The following is a 19,503-nucleotide window of genomic DNA, read 5'->3' on the forward strand; positions in this document are numbered from 1 at the left end:
ATGGGAGAAAAGGAAGGAGAAGTTAGAGAAAAAGAAGGAAGACTAAGGAGATAAGAGGAAGCAAGGCAAAAACACAGCAACTACACTCCACACAAAAATACCTCAGTTCGAATTCTTCCAGGCGAAAAAAGAAAACAAACACCCAAACTCGACGTTCAACCCTTGAAACATCAGCAAGAACAACCAAAATGTTAACCTCAATTGTCAATGTAAACCATGTTCATGTACTTTAAACTGTATCATTTGTAACTTGTATTTTACACTCTAGTGGATCATACTTTGGTTGGGTACACCCACCCCAATTTTTTCCCGATTTCGGTTTTTTCGCGTCACCAATCTCGTGTTCTTATTTATTTACTTTGCATTCACTTACTCAAGTAACTATAGTTCCGAAATCAATTTACCCTTAGCATTTAACCCATTAAATTTTAGTAAAAACAAATGGCGCCGTCTGTGGGAAACTTGCTAAGCATTTGATTAACGCATTACGATGGAAAAAAACGGAGAACAAGTTACGAACCAAGAAGGTGAAGCTGAGAATAACAGAGAGATGGCTGCGACATTGAAACAGTTGCAAGATGAAATGGAAAAGATGCGTTTGGAAAACGAAGCATTGAAGAAGGAACTCACTACGGCTAAATCGAGAACCAAGACAGCGACAAAGAAAACCATCCCCAGCGTAATAAGACGTTTGGACATGGATGAAGCGAAAGATCACGACCAATATGGAGGACCAACGAATGGAACAAACGATGTTATTGACGTAGAAGACATGAAGGATGTACCAAATAACGAAGATGACATGGAAAGGAGACGCGACAAGCAACGATATAATGATCGTGATGATCGACAAGGAGAGACTGACAGGAGAAGGTTGCGTCACAAGAGTACAAGATCCAAGAATCAAATCGCAGAAGAGTTTAGAAAAGAACTACAAGAAATGAGGGATTTGATTGAAAGGATACCTGGCATCCCAAAACCGTTAGAAAAGGCAACCCCAACAAGCTACGCTGATTCTCCTTTTTATGACAACATCGCCTTGGTAGAAATATCAAAACGTTTCAGGGTACCAAAAATGAGACCGTATGATGAAACTAGTGATCTCTTGGAACATATTGCACAATATAAACAACGAATGTTCACAGTACCAATTACACGTGACTTAAAAGAAGCCTGTATGTGTAAGGGTTTTGGTTCTACACTATGAGGACCAGCTTTGCAGTGGTTCGTGAACCTTCCACAAGGAAGCATCAGGACGTTCGCTGATCTGGTAGATGCGTTTAACTTGCAATTTGCGAGCAACCGGGTGTTCAAAAAGACAACCAGCGATTTATATAAAATTATCCAACAAAGTAGGGAACCTTTGCGTGATTACTTAACGAGATTCAACAGAGAGAAGGTGACCATCACCAATTGTGACGTCCCTACGGCTATCGAAGCATTCATGCGGGGATTAGAACGAGAATCTCCACTCTATAAGGAATTAACAAAGTACCCATGTCGAACAATGGATGACGTACAAGCCAAAGCCATGGCGCAAGTAAAATTAGAAGAAGACAGAATGGAGGAGGACGAGAAGAACTACAAGCGGTTAAGAAAAATTATGACACCAAGGTCCAGAGATTACAAGACCTATACTAGACCTAACAGAGATGAAGTACATGTCAACTCGACACGAGAATCTAATGAATGGAAGAGAGAGGAACACAGTGACTGGAGGAAGGATCCTAATCTGCCACCAACTTATGACATCTATGACTTCACGATAACGGCTTCAACCATGATGAAGGAGTTTACCAAGTTGGGAGTTATAGTAAAGCAGCCAGTAAAGAGCAATAAACCTAAAGTGAACCCGAATTCTAAACTATGGTGCGACTATCATGGAGACTATGGACACAAAACTCATGACTATGTGGCCTTGCGAAAAGAACTACAATTTCTGACCAGGAAAGGATATCTCACGGAATTCATGGCGTCAAAAAAGACGTCTTATGTTGGGAAAGACGTGTCTCTGAGAAGAAACAACGTGACACCATTAAGACATCCACCACCTCCACCACATCATAAGGTGATCAACTTCATCTCAGGAGGGTCAGAGATATGTGGATCAACATATTCACAGGCTAAGAGAGCATCCAGAGAAACAGACATACGAGTTACACAAGTGGGGGTTGGAAATGACAATCTGCCATCCTTAATATTTGACGAATCAGACAAAAAGAACATACCTGGACGGCTGGTCATGAGCTACTCACATTCCTGGACGTGTCAAGTTACTTCAATCAAATCCAAATGGAGCCGCCTGACTGCGAATACCGCATTTATAACGGACAGGGGGATATATTGTTACTTGGCCATGCCATTCGGATTAAGAAACGTTGGGGCTACGTTTCAAAGACTTGTCAATAAAATGTTTAAAGATCAAATATGACAGACGATGGAAGTATACATCGACGACATGGTCGTCAAGTCTGTTAGCGCAGAAAATTATGTACGTGATCTTTAATAAGTATTCGACATACTGAGGTCATACAACATGAAGTTGAACCCATCCAAATGTAACTTTGCTGTGTCGTCAGGAAAGTTCCTTGGATATATGGTGACAAGAAGAGGAATTGAAGCAAGTCCAAAACAAATTAAGGCAATCTTCGAATTGAAAAGTCCATCAAACGTCAAAGATGTACATAAATTGACAGGAGAGTTGCAGCCTTGAACATGTTTATTTCACGTTCATCAGACAGGTGCAAGCTTTTTTATGACGTGTTGAGAAAGAACAAGGGATTATTCTGGTCTGAAAAACATGAGATTGCTTTAAATGAATTGAAGAGGTATCTAACTACACCACCACTTCTGTCCAAACCCATTCAAGGAGAGGACTTGTACGTGTATTTGTCTGTGACTGATTATGCTGTAAGTGGCATCCTTGTTAAAAAAAATGAAGGTGTCCAGTCGCCTGTATATTATGTCAGCAAGAGCTTAGTAGACGCAAAAATAAGGTACACATCTCTTGAAAAATTAGTACTTGCATTAGCCATGACTTCCATTAAGTTGAGACATTATTTTGAGTCACATAAGATACATGTCATGACAAACTTCCCTTTGAGGAATGTCTTAAGTAAACCTGATTTGACGGGGAGAATGGCAAAATGGGCAATACGACTAAGTACTTACGACATCATGTATGACACGAGAACTGTAATAAAGTCACAAGCTTTAGCTGATTTTATAGCTGATTTTAGTGCAAGCCAGATGACAGATGCTGAGCAGGAGTTTCAACAAGTTCTTTCAAGAGTAGACATGAAGCCTTGGACATTGTATATGGATGGGGCATCTAATGTCAATGGAACGGGATTGGGGCTTATCCTCAAATCGCCACAGGGGGATATGATAGCCCAATTGATATGACGTGACTTCAAAGCCACGAACAATGAAGCTGAATATGAGACATTAATCATGGGACTTACAATTGTTAAAGACATGAAGATCAAAAATATTAATGTCAGCTGTGATTCATTACTTGTTGTCAATCATGTCAAGGGCTTTTATGAAGCCAAAGATCCTAAAATGGTTGCTTACCTTGACATCACAAACAGATTAACCAACCATTTCGACAACTTCAGCATACAACAGGTCCCAAGGGAGAATAACATGCAAGCTGATGCATTGGCTGGATTGGGAGCTGTGTTAAAAAACTTAGACCTAAACAACATCCCAGTAGTCCACATCGTGAAGCCTTCTATGGAAAGACTAGTTCCTGGGACAAAAATAATGACCCTCGATCAACGTGATGACGACACCAGTGAAAATGCAGACAACTAGATAAAAATATACAAGGATTACTTACAATTTAGAATAATGCCAGCCAACAACAATGAAGCAAGGGTTCACATGATGAAGGCATCAAGGTTCACGATCATAGATGGGGAATTATTTAAAAAATCTTCCACGGGGCTGCTACTGAGATGTTTGAAAAGGTATGAAGCAGACATGGTGCTAAGGGATGCACACGAAGGTGAATGCGGGAATAATACTAATGGAATAAATCTGTCTTTAGAAATTCTACGCTTGGGATACTATTGGACAACACTAAGACAAGATGCCCTAGACTATACAAAAAAATGTGACGCCTGTCAACGATATGCACCTGTCATACATCAACCATCTGAGCATCTTTATATGTCCATTCCATCTTGGTCTTTCATGAAATGGGGAATGCACATTGTGGGAAAAATTCCACCCGCACCAGGATAAAAGGTGTTCATGTTGGCTATGACTGATTATTTCTCAAAATGGATTGAGCCGGAGGCGTTCAAGCAAGTGACATCAAAGGAAGTAATTTCATTCATTAAAAGAAACATTCTTTGCAAGTTTGATGTACCATCCGAAATCGTTTGTGACAATGGATCGCAGTTCATAAGCGATAAAACTGAAGCGTTTTGCAAAGGTTAGAACATCAACTTGGTTAAATCAACACCAAGATACCCTCAAACCAATGGACAATCCGAGTCAAGCAACAAGATCATAATCAACAACTTAAAGAGACAGTTGACGACATGCAAAGGAAAGTGGGCTGAAGAATTGCCTTGGGTGTTGTAGTCGGACAGGACAACTCCAAAAACGTCTACAGGGCAAACACCATACAGTCTAGTCTATGACACCGAAGCTGTGTTACCAACAGAAGTCATGATACCGAAATCAAGATATGAACTCCTGGCAAGTGATGTGAATAACGCAGAGTTATCACACGACAAGGACACAGTGGATGAGCTAAGAGAAATGGAAAAAATAGGGTAGCTTCTTATCAACAAAGAGTGGCCAGTGTCTATAATAAAAATGTTCACATAAGGATTATCTGTGTTGATGACATGGTACTAAGGAAAACATTCCAGAACACGATGGACATGACGGCAGGGAAGTTTGCTGACACTTGGGAAGGCCCTTACTTCATTGATTCTGTCATAGGACGTGGAGCTCACCGACTGTCCAGTATGGATGGGACACAAATACCAAGAGCCTGGAACGCTTTGTACCTAAAACTTTATTACGTGTAAAGTTTTCTATCTCGTATTTTCAAATTTCTGTTCTTAGACGTCGATGATCAATAAGTCGATTAGGACATAGTTAGTTTTTGGTAGTCGTTTATGTTTGGCATGATATTGTGTGCTACTTGTTATCATTTGCTTTTGGTAAATCATCTATGAAAAATCAATTTTATGATTCAACTTGCTATGAGCTACTTTACTATGCAGTGTGATTATGCTTTCAAGTTGCGAATTACTTGGGTATAACATATAAGATTATGCTTATGGACCCTATTTATATTTGCACTTTAATTCTATAAAATTTTACAACATCACTCTACAATTGTGTAAAATAAAAATTCTCTAAGGGCTGATCACCCAGTTATAATTTTTGCTAATTTGCAAGTGTCGTATGCACTTGACAAATTCAGTTGACAATAAAAGCGTTATGACGTCCATTACGAAAATTACAATATTTATGTACCTATATGACATTCTACAAATTTGTGTAAAACAAATTGGTGTGTTTCAAGAGGGAATAAGGCCTTTTAACCACCCTACGAGTGCATGCACCAACGTATATTGATGGAATAACGTGTCTTGACGGCGGATTGACAAATTTTAATAACAAAATTACATATTTTTATAATATAAAATGACACCGTATGCTAACAAATACAATTACACTTGAGTTAAAATTCTACACATAACAATGCGTAAAAAATCTTACTTGATGACAGTTTAGAGCAATTCTTCGTTCTGAGGAATTGTCTAACCAGATCTAACAAATTAACAATCACATGCACAAGTACCTATGAGGCATTAACAAGTATATATGTATGATGTCAATAACAACTACGATTAACATCAAACAACGTGATCGAAATGAAAAGACAGGAGTAAGTACGATTCAAAGATATTAAAAGATGACAAATATCCAGCAAATTAGGATCCCCCGTCTTAAAGACGAAACATGGATTCATTGTAGCAAAACAAAAACCAGGATACAAAACAAGAAGTTCTTAATTGAAATAAAGCAACGATATTAAATTACTTCTCATCAGGACTATCGTCTTTTGGGGACTTCATCTCTACATCTTCATCGGGGGTTTCGAATTCGTCCAATGGGAATGCATCATCAGGGAAGTCTTTGCTGTAAATCTTGACAATCTCAAGCACATCCTAAGTCTTCCATTCTCCCCTGTGAAACTCCAACATAGTGTCAACTCTGGTTCTCATAATTTGCTGGTGCACAATCTTCTCAGCTTCAGAACGCATGTCACGCTCAAGAGATTGAACCTTGTTGGAAAATTCATCAAACTCCTTCTGAAGATCGTTCATACCAATCAGCCTCTCTTTGGAAAGTTTCTCCGCGACTTTCAACTTTTTAACACATGACTTGTGCTCTTTCTCAAGTTCTTTGGCCATCTGCATCTTGTGATTATAGACTTCATGAGCAACCAGCACACTTTGAAGTGTCTACACAAAACAGAAAAGAAACATAAGTCTATGGACATCAACTAGGGGTGTTAAACGAAGAAAAGTTAAATACACATCTAAGAGGGAAAATTAAACTTACATGAAAGGAGTAACCAGCTGTATTGTCGAGAATATCTTCAAGCTCCTTAGAAGAAAGATCCTCCATTGATTGGGGGAGCACCATGTCATCAAGTAAATATGCAAAAGTATGAGGGTCGGTATGAACTGAATATCTTTGAGTCAGGAGCGGCATGGGAATGTCAGAGCTAATGGTAGTCACAGACGGGTTGACATGAACCTTCTTAATCAAAGGGCTAATAGGAGGACTAAATAAGGGACTAGACAACATAGGGGATTTGGATGATTCGGTTTTAGTGGACCTCTCCTCACGGGATCTTTTATTGAATAAATCCTTACCAGAAATCAAAAAGGGCTTAATGGTTAGGGCCTTAAATTCTACAATTAAAAAATAGGGTTCAATCAAGGATAACGAAAGAATCCATACAGATAAAGCCAGCGAGACATATTCCAGGAAAGTAAGGAGACGATATGTACCTTTGGCGTATTTCCGTCCTGTGCTCATTCCAGCGTCCTGATCGCTTTTGGGACTTTCTGGAGTCTCAGAATACAAACTTTGAACCGACATAGACGATTTGACAACATCGGAGACAACTAGTTTACCCCTAGTCCTGTGGGCAATGTTCTTGGACCCATCTTTCTTCAAAATGCTACTTTCACCTTTCTGCGACTTCTTCAAGTTAGCAACAAACTCCTCAACATTAACTTTACCAGCGTTACGTATGGGGCATCCGAGATAATTAGGCCAAAAACTTTCGGATACTGACAGAGACCGAATCTTGTCGAAAGTGGTCTTAGTAATAACATCACTATCATCAAAGTCGAAATCATAATCTACGTGAATAAGAAATGGATGAGTACAAAGAGCACTATAACAAATAGAATTTACGAGAAATACATCTAACTACAAGAGGATGAGAATCGAATAAAGATAACAAGAACTAAATAAACGTGAAAGATAAATGACATGAGAAGCATAACACAAACATTATGACAAGAAGAAAAGTATGATGAATGAATTATATACAACAAACTTGAGGAGTCATACCCGCATTATTTCAGTGTTCCAGAAGATAAACAGCATCTTCACCTAGAGTTTTTTTTTCAGCAAATACATAGTCTTTCTTCCAATTCCTATCATTGACGGTTTCATTATTGAGTATCAAGGGGTCCTTGGTGTCCTTATTCGTGAAACCAATTCTACAATTACTAAACTTCTTGAGACCGTAGGAGTGCTTCACGACACCGACATCAATATTCAGTCTATGCTTCTCCTCAATAGCATCCAGACATGCCAAAACCCTCCATGCAAATGGCATCAGTTGCCCAGGAGATATGTTGAATGCAATCAACACACCAGAAATAAACTTGGAGAAAGGGAAAACAAGCCCAATGTCAAATGGATAGTAATAAAAACATACCCATCCCTTCTTGAATGAATCAGCACGAACAGTCGAGTCTGGAATAATGATGTTAGTGTCAGTGTGGAAAAGTAGCTTCATCTCCTCAAACCGTTCTGATTTGATCAAGCCGAGCTGACTGTCACGGGCATCCAGTAGATTGGTCATAATCCAGTTAGGGTTTTCGGGTGAAGTTTTAGGGGATTCTCAATTACTTTCAGAGCTACGAGCAGACTTTTTGGCCATTGTTGTAGAGAGAAAAATAGATTGGTTTTGTGACAAAGGAAGCAAGAGACTTTAATAGACGTGGTGAATAAAGATACAAGAGAAGAAGTTGTGAGTGTATATAGGGAAGAGGAAGGGCAAAGATAAACACGGGAGAAGGTTTTTTACAAAATGGAGAGCCAGTACATGTGTATCCACGCAGCTAACGAGGCGATTACCAAGGGGGGAAAATACGTATGCCCGCATGTATCTAATTATGACAATAGATTTTTAGTTTCCAAAGCTGAGTTAAAGATTTTATAAATTTAGTTTCCTTATTTATAAAATCTGAGGCTATTGTTATACATCAAAATTGCAGACATGACAGGAGAGGTTCAAGGTAAGAACAAGGTGACGCGTCAAGACGGGAACACGAGGAAGTTATCCTGAATAACATCAGCAAAAGAAGCAGACATTTGAGAGTAGAACTCAGTCTAACTACTTCCGAATAACAGGGAGAAAGAATAGGTAAATTTATCTCCATTACCAACAACCACGATTTGAATGGGAGAAAAGTAAGGAGAAGTTAGAGAAAAAGAAGGAAGACTAAGGAGATAAGAGGAAGCAAGGCAAAAACACAGCAACGACACTTCACACAAAAACACCTCAGTTCGAATTCTTCCAGGCAAAAAAAGAAAACAAACACCCAAACTCGACGTTCAACCCTTGAAATATCAGCAAGAATAACCAAAATGTTAACTTCAATTGTCCATGTAAACCATGTTCATGTATTTTAATCTCTATCATTTGTAACTTGTATTTTACACTCCAGTGGATCATACTTTGGTTGGGTACATAAACCCACCCGCGATTTTTTTCTGATCTCAGGTTTTTCGCGTCACCAATCTCATGTGTCTTATATATTTACTTTGCATTCACTTACTCAAGTAACTATAGTTCCGAAATCAATTTACACTTAGCATTTAACCCATTAAATTTTAGTAAAAACAATGGACCTAACTGCATTTGATGGTTATGGAAGTGTTGTCAGAACAACATGGCATATGCAATTGAAGCGGATATGGTTATGATGGACTTGCATCCTATGGTTTATATATGCTCATGTTAAGTTTCACCTGTGCTGAGTTTGTGAAGGTAAATTTTTTCCTTACCCCATTTGCTTTTACTTATTAAAGGATGTGTTGTAATTCGAACTAAAATTTTAAATTTGAACTTGGGCATTTTTTTCCGAATTTAAACTCCAATAATTTTTTAAGTAGTTAAACCGAGTTTAATCAACAATGGAACAAATTCTAAATTAGTCTTAGGCTTCGACTCGAGCTAAGCTCGACTTATTTGCACTTGAGTCAATCCAAGCTTAATTAAGATTTTACATAACTAGTATTACTAATAACAGGTGCACTTTTTTATCTTAAGATGATGAGTTGATGACAGAATCATGGCAGACATACTTTACATGATACAAAGTGAGCACTAGCTTCATCCCTTTGCTTAGTTTTGAAGTAAGATTAATGTCAAGTCAATGACAACCTGGTTAGGCAGTGACGAAATAAGGATATAAAAGATCAGGAACTTTCATTACATAATTTCCTTTGTTAGCCGGGAATGAAGAGAACAAGTCTTCTGTTCCAGTTTGTTAAGGCATGTGCTGGAGCTCAGGTCAGCCCCAATCTCTTTCTGTTAGTGAGGTAAGTATATCCCTGATCTTGTTATAAAGATCTAGGCTAATGGCATGAGTTTAAGACAGTGTGAGTTTCTTAAGTATCTAATTCTTATTTTACGAAAAATACGGAGTAAAATGAAGAAAAGATACTAGTAAAGTAGGTGCCTGACTTTAATGTTCTTATAATCTCCACTAGCTGTAGGATATTTATTATGGAGAGAACTAAAGAGGAAGCAAATCTATAGCCTTCAAACTCAGATATATCATCATCATCATCATCCTCTTCTTCTTGCCATGTGCCTGAATAAGCCTAACTGTTTACATGTTCCTTGGGTGGTTGTCAACTTTATTACTCTTATGCTCCACAAAGTTTTCCCACTAAAAAAGATAGAATCACAAGTATCTCTCTGTTACACTCTCTTTAAGGAGTACACACCTATGCTATACATCTACTGATTTAACTGCCCCTGTAATCACTTTCATACGATATGTTTTCTTAGTGTTGGCTGGTGTCTAAACCACTACCTAACTATAACATGTTCTTTGGTCCCATCACCAATTCAAGATTTATTTACTGATTATGACTAAATTTAGCCCTTCAATGTGCCGTCTCATTCTTCCCATTACGACTCTAATTCTTTGCAACTTGAGAAAGGTGTCCGTGCCCAATTTAGACTTGAGCAATATGAATATGATTATAACATGATTGTTTTTGCCACGGGGAAGCTTACTCGTAATATAAGGTGAAATGCACGTTACCAGGATCTAAAACTCAAGGATGATGACGGAAACATCTTATCTTATTCGACTGAGATATCCGGATTTGGGCAGTGCAAATTTCCAATGTTTGTGAGTTTGCGTGCTGATTTCCTGGGATAAAAGTATGAAATACACATTCAATTAGAAATGCAGACGTAAGAAGTTTTGAAACGAGTGTAAATCTTGTACTCCTATGAATCCAATACATAGCCGTTGAAACATGTCTGCTGAGAATTACTCAATGAATTGGACAGTATACAAGGACATCTATCATTGTCTAGCTTTGTAAGGCCAAAACGTCAACTGCATATCTGTGTATGACAGTGTACTGACTAATGAGGCATGTGAGTGAGTGCCATCTTCTTAAATTACAATTGGACTATACATATTAGTACTGCCACCACTATCACTTTCCATGATAAACATTTCACAATTTCACATTGTGTATAACTTTTCTCAACAAGATCTAGCACTCTTTTACACCTGAGGTGCACAATAATTAAAATTTTCATAGGAGGTCCACTCTATCTGAGGGAGAATCAAGATATTTATAAAGGAGATCTACCTAGAGTGCTATGGATTGAACTAGGATTCCGAAATATTTCTAATTTCTTGTACTAGACAGGCCTTAAAAATATATCTTTTTGCCTATTTTTAACTGAAAATCAGGTTTTTAGAAAAAAATTCTCTACTACAAAATTTGACTCAGCTGGGTTGGGTCTTTAGTCAGGTTAGCCTCTTAGTTGTGTCCCTGTACACAGCTACGAAAAAGCGAAATGGGGAAGGATTAAATGCTTTAAAGCCAGGGCCTTTAAATTTGTGCGGTAAGAAACAAAGATTAAGTAAAGCAAATAGTAGAAAACAGAAGTAAAATAAAGGATTTCCATTTAAACACCGACACTCATGTAGAAGTGCAATGTGTGTATTTGCACACAGTATACAGACCTTTGGAAAGGTCATGTATCCAGCTACACAAGTACAATCTGCCCCTACTTGTAACGTGCATTCACATGTTGGAGTTCTAACGATTGTGAAACCCCTAGCTTTGTGCAACCTACTCGAGCAAGTATGGTCGTTTACGCAACATTTTGAGGGTGTTTGATTATCACAATTCAAAATTTTGGTCCAATATTTCATGTTTGGATTGCGTTAATGTCATGCATTTAACTATTTTAGGACATGGGTGACGTGAAATTTTAGTATGAAATGTACCATTTTTATGTATAATGTACAATTTACTATCCGAAAGAGCACTTATTCCAGCGCGATCAATCTTGCTGCTTTTGTTATGCGCAGAGTAGATGCCAGTATATTGAGTTAACAAAGCATATACTGTATTTTATTGTTGTTATTAGGTGATATGATAGATTTTTAAAGAAACCCCAAACAAAACAATTTTTGTATCAATCTGCTAACAAAACCAGTCGTGTGATTGAGTTTTGTACAGTTATATGTCTATGTTACTGCGTCCAGTCAATTGTAGTAACTGTCCCACACTAACGGATTAGTACTGTACCTGGTGAGCTCTGCTTTTGACACTCAAGTCCCAAACCCAACTGCAACCAAACTCCTTATATACCCCCCCCCCTTGAATATTCGTCCTAATTTCCTCACACACTGCACACTTCTTGGATCTCATCATTCTCATTTCTCTGTAACTTACTCTAGCACTTCACTTATTATACCCAAAATTCAAACGACATATTAATCTTATGATTCAAAACATTACTAATTTAATTTGCTTTAATGTTCCGTGCAGGCGCGGGTTTCAAGATGGATATGAACATCACTGGAATTGTGGTTTTTGGCTTGCTTTCACTTGTTTCTTCTGTGCACGGGTACTACAACAGAGGCTGGATAAATGCTCATGCTACATTTTATGGAGGAGGTGATGCTTCCGGGACTATGGGTATGTCATTGTTGCATAAAACGCATAATTTAATTTGAATTATAATAACATTTGTGCAACATACAACATTTGCCGCATACTGTACAAGCTACCACTGCACATGAAACGTTACAAATTGTTTTAACTAATGTGTGTTTCTTTATGTACATAATTAGGCGGCGCTTGTGGATATGGAAATTTGTATGGCCAAGGATATGGGACAAATACTGCAGCACTGAGCACAGCTCTGTTTAACAATGGTTTGAGCTGCGGAGCATGTTTTCAGATTGTATGTGTTAATGATCCAAAGTGGTGCCTCCGCGGTGCAATCATAGTTACCGCCACAAACTTCTGTCCGCCTGGAGGCTGGTGTGACCCTCCTAACCACCACTTCGATCTCTCTCAGCCTGTTTTTCTCAAAATTGCTCAGTACAGGGCTGGGATTGTCCCCGTTGCTTACAGAAGGTAGAACTTTTCCAGTGAACCTTTCTTAGAGTGCATTTTTTACTCATTATGTAGGGTGTCCAACAACAAACCAGTGATTGCTTATCAATGCCTTTGAATTATGAGATTGTACAAAGTCGTACTCAGTGCACAAGACGCTCACGTAAATATAATTACAAAGAGACTGCTTGCACACGTTAAAGTTACAAGTAGTTTTCACTCACTATGAGGAAAATGATTTTTCTCCGACTGACAAGTTACTTAACGTTAACGTAGTCAAATCATTATTCTAAATGATACTGTAATAACTTTAGTTAAATGTCAGCTGTGGTAAAATTTGAGACGTACTAGACCGACATTTTCTTTAAAAGACTTGAACTAAATCTTTATGAATGTGTGGTTTTGTAGGGTACCCTGCAGGAGAAGGGGAGGCATTAGATTTACAATAAATGGGCACTCTTACTTCAACCTTGTACTAGTGACTAATGTTGGAGGAGCGGGAGATGTTCATGCAGTGTACATAAAGGGATCAAGAACACGATGGCAAGCAATGTCAAGGAATTGGGGGCAGAACTGGCAGAGCAACAACTATCTTAACGGACAAGCCCTATCTTTCAAAGTTGTCACCAGTGATGGCCGCACTGTAGTGTCCTATAACGCTGCCCCTTCCGGCTGGTCCTTTGGCCAGACATACACCGGTAGACAATTCCGGTAGAATCCATCCAAGCAACTTTATATAAGCAAATACATGTAATTTATGTGTGTGGTAAGTTAAAAAAAATAAAACTACATTTTAATTCAAGTGGAGATGGGTATTGTTTCCAATTCAAGAGGAATATTTTACAAAGACCCTTTATTATCCCAAGTATTCTATCTGCGTAGAAGAAGGCGATTCGTACCTTGCAAAAGACTCCCGTATCACCTACACAATACTCCCGTATCAGTACATTCAGTGTGGAGAAGGTCCAGGGCTGTTTTTTGGGGGAATGCTAGTGTTCTATTAATTAAATTATATTATGAAAAGACAGTTTTAGTTTCAAAAACTAAGACCCTACCATTAGTTAGTGGATATGACCTAGTAAAAATGTAATGATGATGTTAAGAAAATATCATCAGAGAGGTAGTTAGGCAATTCTTGTGTAAGTTTACTGTTTTACAATGAGACGTACTGTCCTAATGTGTATGTATTTTATACAGTATTTCGTGTTCTGGTTTTATTATACAGTATTTTATGACAAATTGATAATGTTATTATGTTATTCAGTATATTTAGCGGCATGAATGTTATCAGATTTATATCCATTAGTGTGTATGTTATATTGCTTTCATGCCTTGTACATTCCTGACAAGTGAAAGTTTGTCATCTTATTAGCAACAATAGTTTGAATGGATCCTATCCAACCAACAATTTCTTCTTCTGCGTGGTTTTGGAATAGCCACAAATCTAATGGTCTATTTTAGTATCCTCAGTATTGTGGTATGGTTTATTCTCTTCCTCTTGAGTTTCTCTGGGCGAGAAAAAAGATATTCTCTCGCCCACCATTGCTATCTGTAGGGAAGAGTTTATCAATTAAAGATATGTTGTTGTTATGTGCAGATCCTAAGAAAGGAGAGCTGCCACAGAAGGACACGATAATACCATGCAACATAATCAGCAACCCAGTTAGGAGGGAATTTAAAGATACAGCAAAGATCATGTAACCATAAACCATCTACAATCCTATCCTGCATTCATTTATGTTACAAGTGAAAATCTGGAGACTGTAGTTGGTCCTTTGCACGGGAGGGCAGACAACAAAGCAGTAAGCAACGGTGGAGATGAAGGCTTACAAAATAAAATTGCGGGGGTAATATTTGACTATATACACATTTTAGGGTGTTAGGTTTTGAAATTTATCTATCATACTCTGCACTGACCGGAGTCTATGTTCTGAAAGATTTTAATTACAAAAGCCACAGTTCCTTGGAAATACAAACATTGGGCTTCTAAGTTTCAGTATTTCTCCCTTCAAAGTTGGAGAAGGATCTTAGTGCTAATATGGCCTTTCCATGCTTAGTCCCTCCTAGTTTCAACTTTGCGGTACCTTGCTTTTTTGAATTTCTGTACATATATCAAGACAGGAAAATACTTGTCAAAATCAAATGAAGGAAACAATTGATTGTATGTGACCTGCTACTGAAATATAGATGTTCATAAGGCGCTTTGTTTATAACAATGCTTGTTTTCTATTCCCTTATGCATAATTTAATAATCCTCACCTGTAAATACAATTCAAGGCCAATAAAAACGTGATAAGTTATATCACAAATTCTAAATTTACAACGTGATAAGTTACATCATCAATCCTAATTTTTTAAGTAGAGTAAAATAATCACATTACTATATATTATTGGAGTTCCACTTGAATTTCAACTAATTTCCACGAGAATGTATGAAAACCCCTGCCTTAAAAGTGTGCTTGTACATAAAAGACCAGGACTATATATACAATATAATACTTTTAGAAATGACTACTCAACCTGCCATATGTCTTTGTTTATCAACATTCCTGTTTGGTAAAATAACGTGTAAATGTTGCTTGTGTATGTGGTGTTTTATGTTGTCTGGAAATTTCAATCTTTTGGTACTCACTTTCCTCCACTCAACAAGTTTTGGTATTCATAATTCAACATGAATCCAATATTTTTGCTTAGTTTCTGATTACATTAATTAGCAGCAACTTTTGACTTATACACAAAAGTTAAAAATAGTAACCCAAATAATTCTTAAAATATTATTTAAATTTAAGCCCATTCTTTTAAAAGAAAAAAATATGGCATCCATTCAATATTATTTTCAAAAACTTTGCAAACTCTTTGAAAATAAATAAATTAAAACTTCATAGTCCTTGGTCTTATTTTATGCGTGTTGTAGACATGTTATTGTAGCAGTTTACGGGCCCAAATAAAAATAAACAAGACCAGACAAAATAAGAAATCGGCGACTCAGAATGAAAAGTTCCCACACTGCAGGCCTTGTGAAACTTCCTAAAATTTTTCATGTCAATTTCTTCATGCTTCTTCTCTCCTTTCTTCCTCATTACACAGCACCTTCCTTGCCCTACTTCTCATTTTCTCCTTATATATATACATGCACAGCCCCTTCTACTACCACAACACACAACTAATTATCAATTCTTTCATTTGTTTTTTCTCTACTAGCTAGCTCTATTCATATTTTTTCATGTTATCATCTTATTAGAAAAACTACTCAGAATTTTCGATATTGTACAATATCTGCCGTTAACGAATTTAGCAGGATAACTTTGACGTATATTGAGATATAATCTAAACATGGTTCAGGTGAGCAACTTAGGACAATTTCCAATGGAGAGGCTTTCTCTAGCTCTGCATACAATTCCGCTTTCTTTTTGGTTTTTTAGATTTCTGGAGTTATTCTTCTCTTATATGATTTACAACTGTATTAGCACAGTTCTTAGTTATTTTTCAAGATCTTCCTCCTCCTCTATCATATACAAATCCGGATTATCAGGTAGTTTCAAAGCTAGACGTGAGGGAACTAACCAAGATTTCGATAAATTATGCGAAGAGCATGTAGATGATGGGAGTTTAAGCAGAGAAGATGTTGAGACGGTAATGAATAATCTTGGAATTTTTTATCAGCCTGAAGACCTAAATCTTCGGGAGAGGTTTAGTTCAGATGAGTTTTCAGATATGTTTGAAGAAAAAGAGGCTAGTTTAGATGAGGTTAAGGACGCTTTCGATGTTTTTGATGATAACCACGATGGATTTATTGATGCAATAGAGTTGCAGAAAGTTGTGAGAGCTCTGGGATTGAATGAAAATTCAGAGATGGAGAACTGCAAGAGGATGATCAGCGTGTTTGATGAAAACGGAGATGGGAGGATAGATTTTGAAGAATTCGTGAAATTAATGGATTAGAGCTTGGATTGATTTCTGTTCTTTCTTTTATGTAAGGATTTAGAGTCATGGATGGCCAATCTTTTGTACTCGCTCTTTAATTATCATACATGTCTTGTTCCTCTGTATATAATTTTTTGTCACATATTCTTGATGCATTATTACTATCTTTAAGCTATATAATATTTTTAGAATACATGATAAATATTGATCTAATTGCTTTCTCCAATATAAAGAAAAGATAGTGATTAAGCAATGAGAGAAAACAATGTTCTTGATCAACTGTTTACACAAGCTTAAACCCTTAGCCAATGACTACCAGCTAGAAATGACAGGAAATGACAGACTGTCGTAACAGAATTGTAACTAACTTGACATTGTCTATTTACACAACAATCAAAATTACTAATGTATCCTAGCAGATCATGACCTCAGCTTATGACCTCAGCATTGCTCTTTCCTCTCTTTACTCCCCCTCAAGCTTGCAGTGTTGTTCAGGAACGATACCAAGCTTGCCCATCAGATATGCATGCTGTTTTGCTGTCAGTTGCTTTGTAAATATGTCAGCTACCTGAGCATAAGAAGGTAAATGACTTGGAACAATTTCTCCAGATGCAACTTTATCTCTCACAAAGTGACAATCAATCTCCACATGCTTAGTTCTTTCATGAAGAACATGATTTGCAGCTATAGCAGGGGCTGCTTGGTTGTCACACTTCAAAACAACATGAGGCAAATCATGTATACCCATATCCTTTAGTAATGCAGACAACGAGGTAATTTCACAGCTAGCTAAAGCCATAGACCTATACTCAGCTTCAGCATTACTTCTTGCAACTACTGACTGCTTCTTAGTCTTCCATGATATGGGTGAATTTCCTAACATCACACAATACCCTGGAGTTGATCTTCTGGAAAAACTGCAGCTGGCCCAGTCTGAGTCACAGTATGCTGTGAGTTGAGCTGCTGATGTACTAGCTAACAGAATTCCCTGACTAGGATTGCTGGCTACATATTTCAACAACTTCTTTGCAGCCTGCATATGATCAGATGTTGGTTTCTTCATGAGTTGTGTAAGAATATGCACAACAAAATCAATGTCTGGCCTTGTCACTATAAGATAAATCAGTTTTCCCAGAAGTTGTTGATAGGGCTGAGCATTCAACAATACTTCACCTTTTTCTGGACTCAACTTCAAATGAGTTTCCATAGGCAATTTGCTCACTAAACCATCCACATGATACTCTTTGATTAAATCCAACACATACTTTTTCTGAGAAACAAAAAATCCAGCTGATGACCTGTGAATTTCCAATCCCAGAAAATATTTAATCTCAACTAAATCCTTCATGTGAAATGTCTCAGATAACATCCTTTTTAATTCTTCAATCTCTGACTGAGAGTTACCTACAATTAGAAGATCATCTACATACACCAACACAATTGTTACGGTACTTGCTGTGACTTTAGTAAACAAGCTGTAATCTGCTCTAGATTGAGTAAATGAGTCTTCTAACAAAGTAACAAATAACTTTGTAAACCAGCAACGTGGTTCTTGTTTAAGACCATACAGACTTTTGATCAGTTTGCACACCTGCCTGGATGCTGATTTTTGCTTTTGTAGAGGTTGCACACTCTCCCCCTTAGCTGAATAATCAATTCTGCTACCCAAACCAGTATAGCCTTGAGGAAACTCCATATACACCTCTTCAATTAAATCACCATGCAGGAAGGCGTTTGTAACATCCATCTGCACAACAATCCAATCCTGCATTGCATGTAGTCATCTTTGCTACAGGTGCAAAGGTTTCTCCATAATCCACACCAAGAACTTGCTTACAGCCTAAAATAACAAGCCTGCTCTTGAACCTATCAACTGTACCATCTGGTTTAAATTTTGTCTTATAGAGCCATTTACACCCTATTGCTTGCTTACCAGGAGGAAGTGAAGTAATAGTCCAGGTACCATTCCTTTCAAGAGCCTCAAGTTCACAATTCATAGCATCCACCCAATGTTGATGTTGACATGCCTGTTTAAATATGACTGGATCTTGATTATTTGACAGAGCTGTTAAAAAACAAGCAAATGAAGATGCTACAACTTGATTAATGACTGGCTGAACAACAGTTGAAGAAGATATATTTGAAAAAGGTATATTAACACTATAATCAGCCATCCATGCTGGAGACTTTCTGATTCTAGCAGATTTAACAGGTTCAAAAACTTTATCAGACTCTAACTAGCTTCTCCTTCATTTTCAGTATCAGCATTGCCCTCACCATTAGATTCAGACTCCAAAGAAGGGTAAACATCATCATAATCTGCTGCATACTGAGTAGGCATAGAAACAGGAACATGCTGCATGTATTGTGCAGATGTCTTGGCAATGAAAGGAAATATATTTTCCTTAAAAATCACATCTCTGGACATAAATACACTTCTGTCAATTAGACTAAGGAGTCTGTATCCTTTTTGAGTTGGAGGATAACCAATAAACATACAGGGAATCCCTCTGTAAACAAATTTGTCTATAGTAACTTAAGGGTTGGAGGCATATGCTAAACAACCAAATGCTCTCATCATACCATAATCAGGTGGTTCTTTGAACAAGCATTCATAAGGAG

At 37.5% G+C, this 19,503-nt stretch overlaps 2 protein-coding genes across 3 annotated transcripts; both read left to right on the forward strand.

Moving 5' to 3' along the window:
• Positions 1-9,831: 9,831 nt before the first annotated feature.
• LOC141718245 (expansin-A15-like) lies at positions 9,832-14,225 on the forward strand. 2 transcript variants are annotated; one of them, XM_074520624.1, is made up of 4 exons: positions 9,832-9,862; positions 12,385-12,534; positions 12,690-12,978; positions 13,366-14,225. In XM_074520624.1, exons 1-4 carry the CDS (start codon positions 9,847-9,849, stop codon positions 13,670-13,672), a joined length of 762 nt encoding a protein of 253 aa, XP_074376725.1. In that variant the 5' UTR covers positions 9,832-9,846; the 3' UTR covers positions 13,673-14,225. The 2 variants fall into 2 exon arrangements, with proteins under 2 accessions (XP_074376725.1, XP_074376726.1); XM_074520625.1 differs by lacking the exon at positions 9,832-9,862 and adding an exon at positions 12,159-12,279.
• Positions 14,226-16,022: 1,797 nt separating this feature from the next.
• LOC141718246 (putative calcium-binding protein CML45) lies at positions 16,023-17,047 on the forward strand. Its single transcript, XM_074520626.1, has one exon. It carries the CDS (start codon positions 16,291-16,293, stop codon positions 16,897-16,899), a length of 609 nt encoding a protein of 202 aa, XP_074376727.1. The 5' UTR covers positions 16,023-16,290; the 3' UTR covers positions 16,900-17,047.
• The last annotated feature ends 2,456 nt before the right edge of the window (positions 17,048-19,503 follow it).

This window comes from Apium graveolens, chromosome 4 (assembly GCF_009905375.1).
Source record: "Apium graveolens cultivar Ventura chromosome 4, ASM990537v1, whole genome shotgun sequence".
NCBI classification, from domain to species: Eukaryota; Viridiplantae; Streptophyta; class Magnoliopsida; order Apiales; family Apiaceae; genus Apium; species Apium graveolens.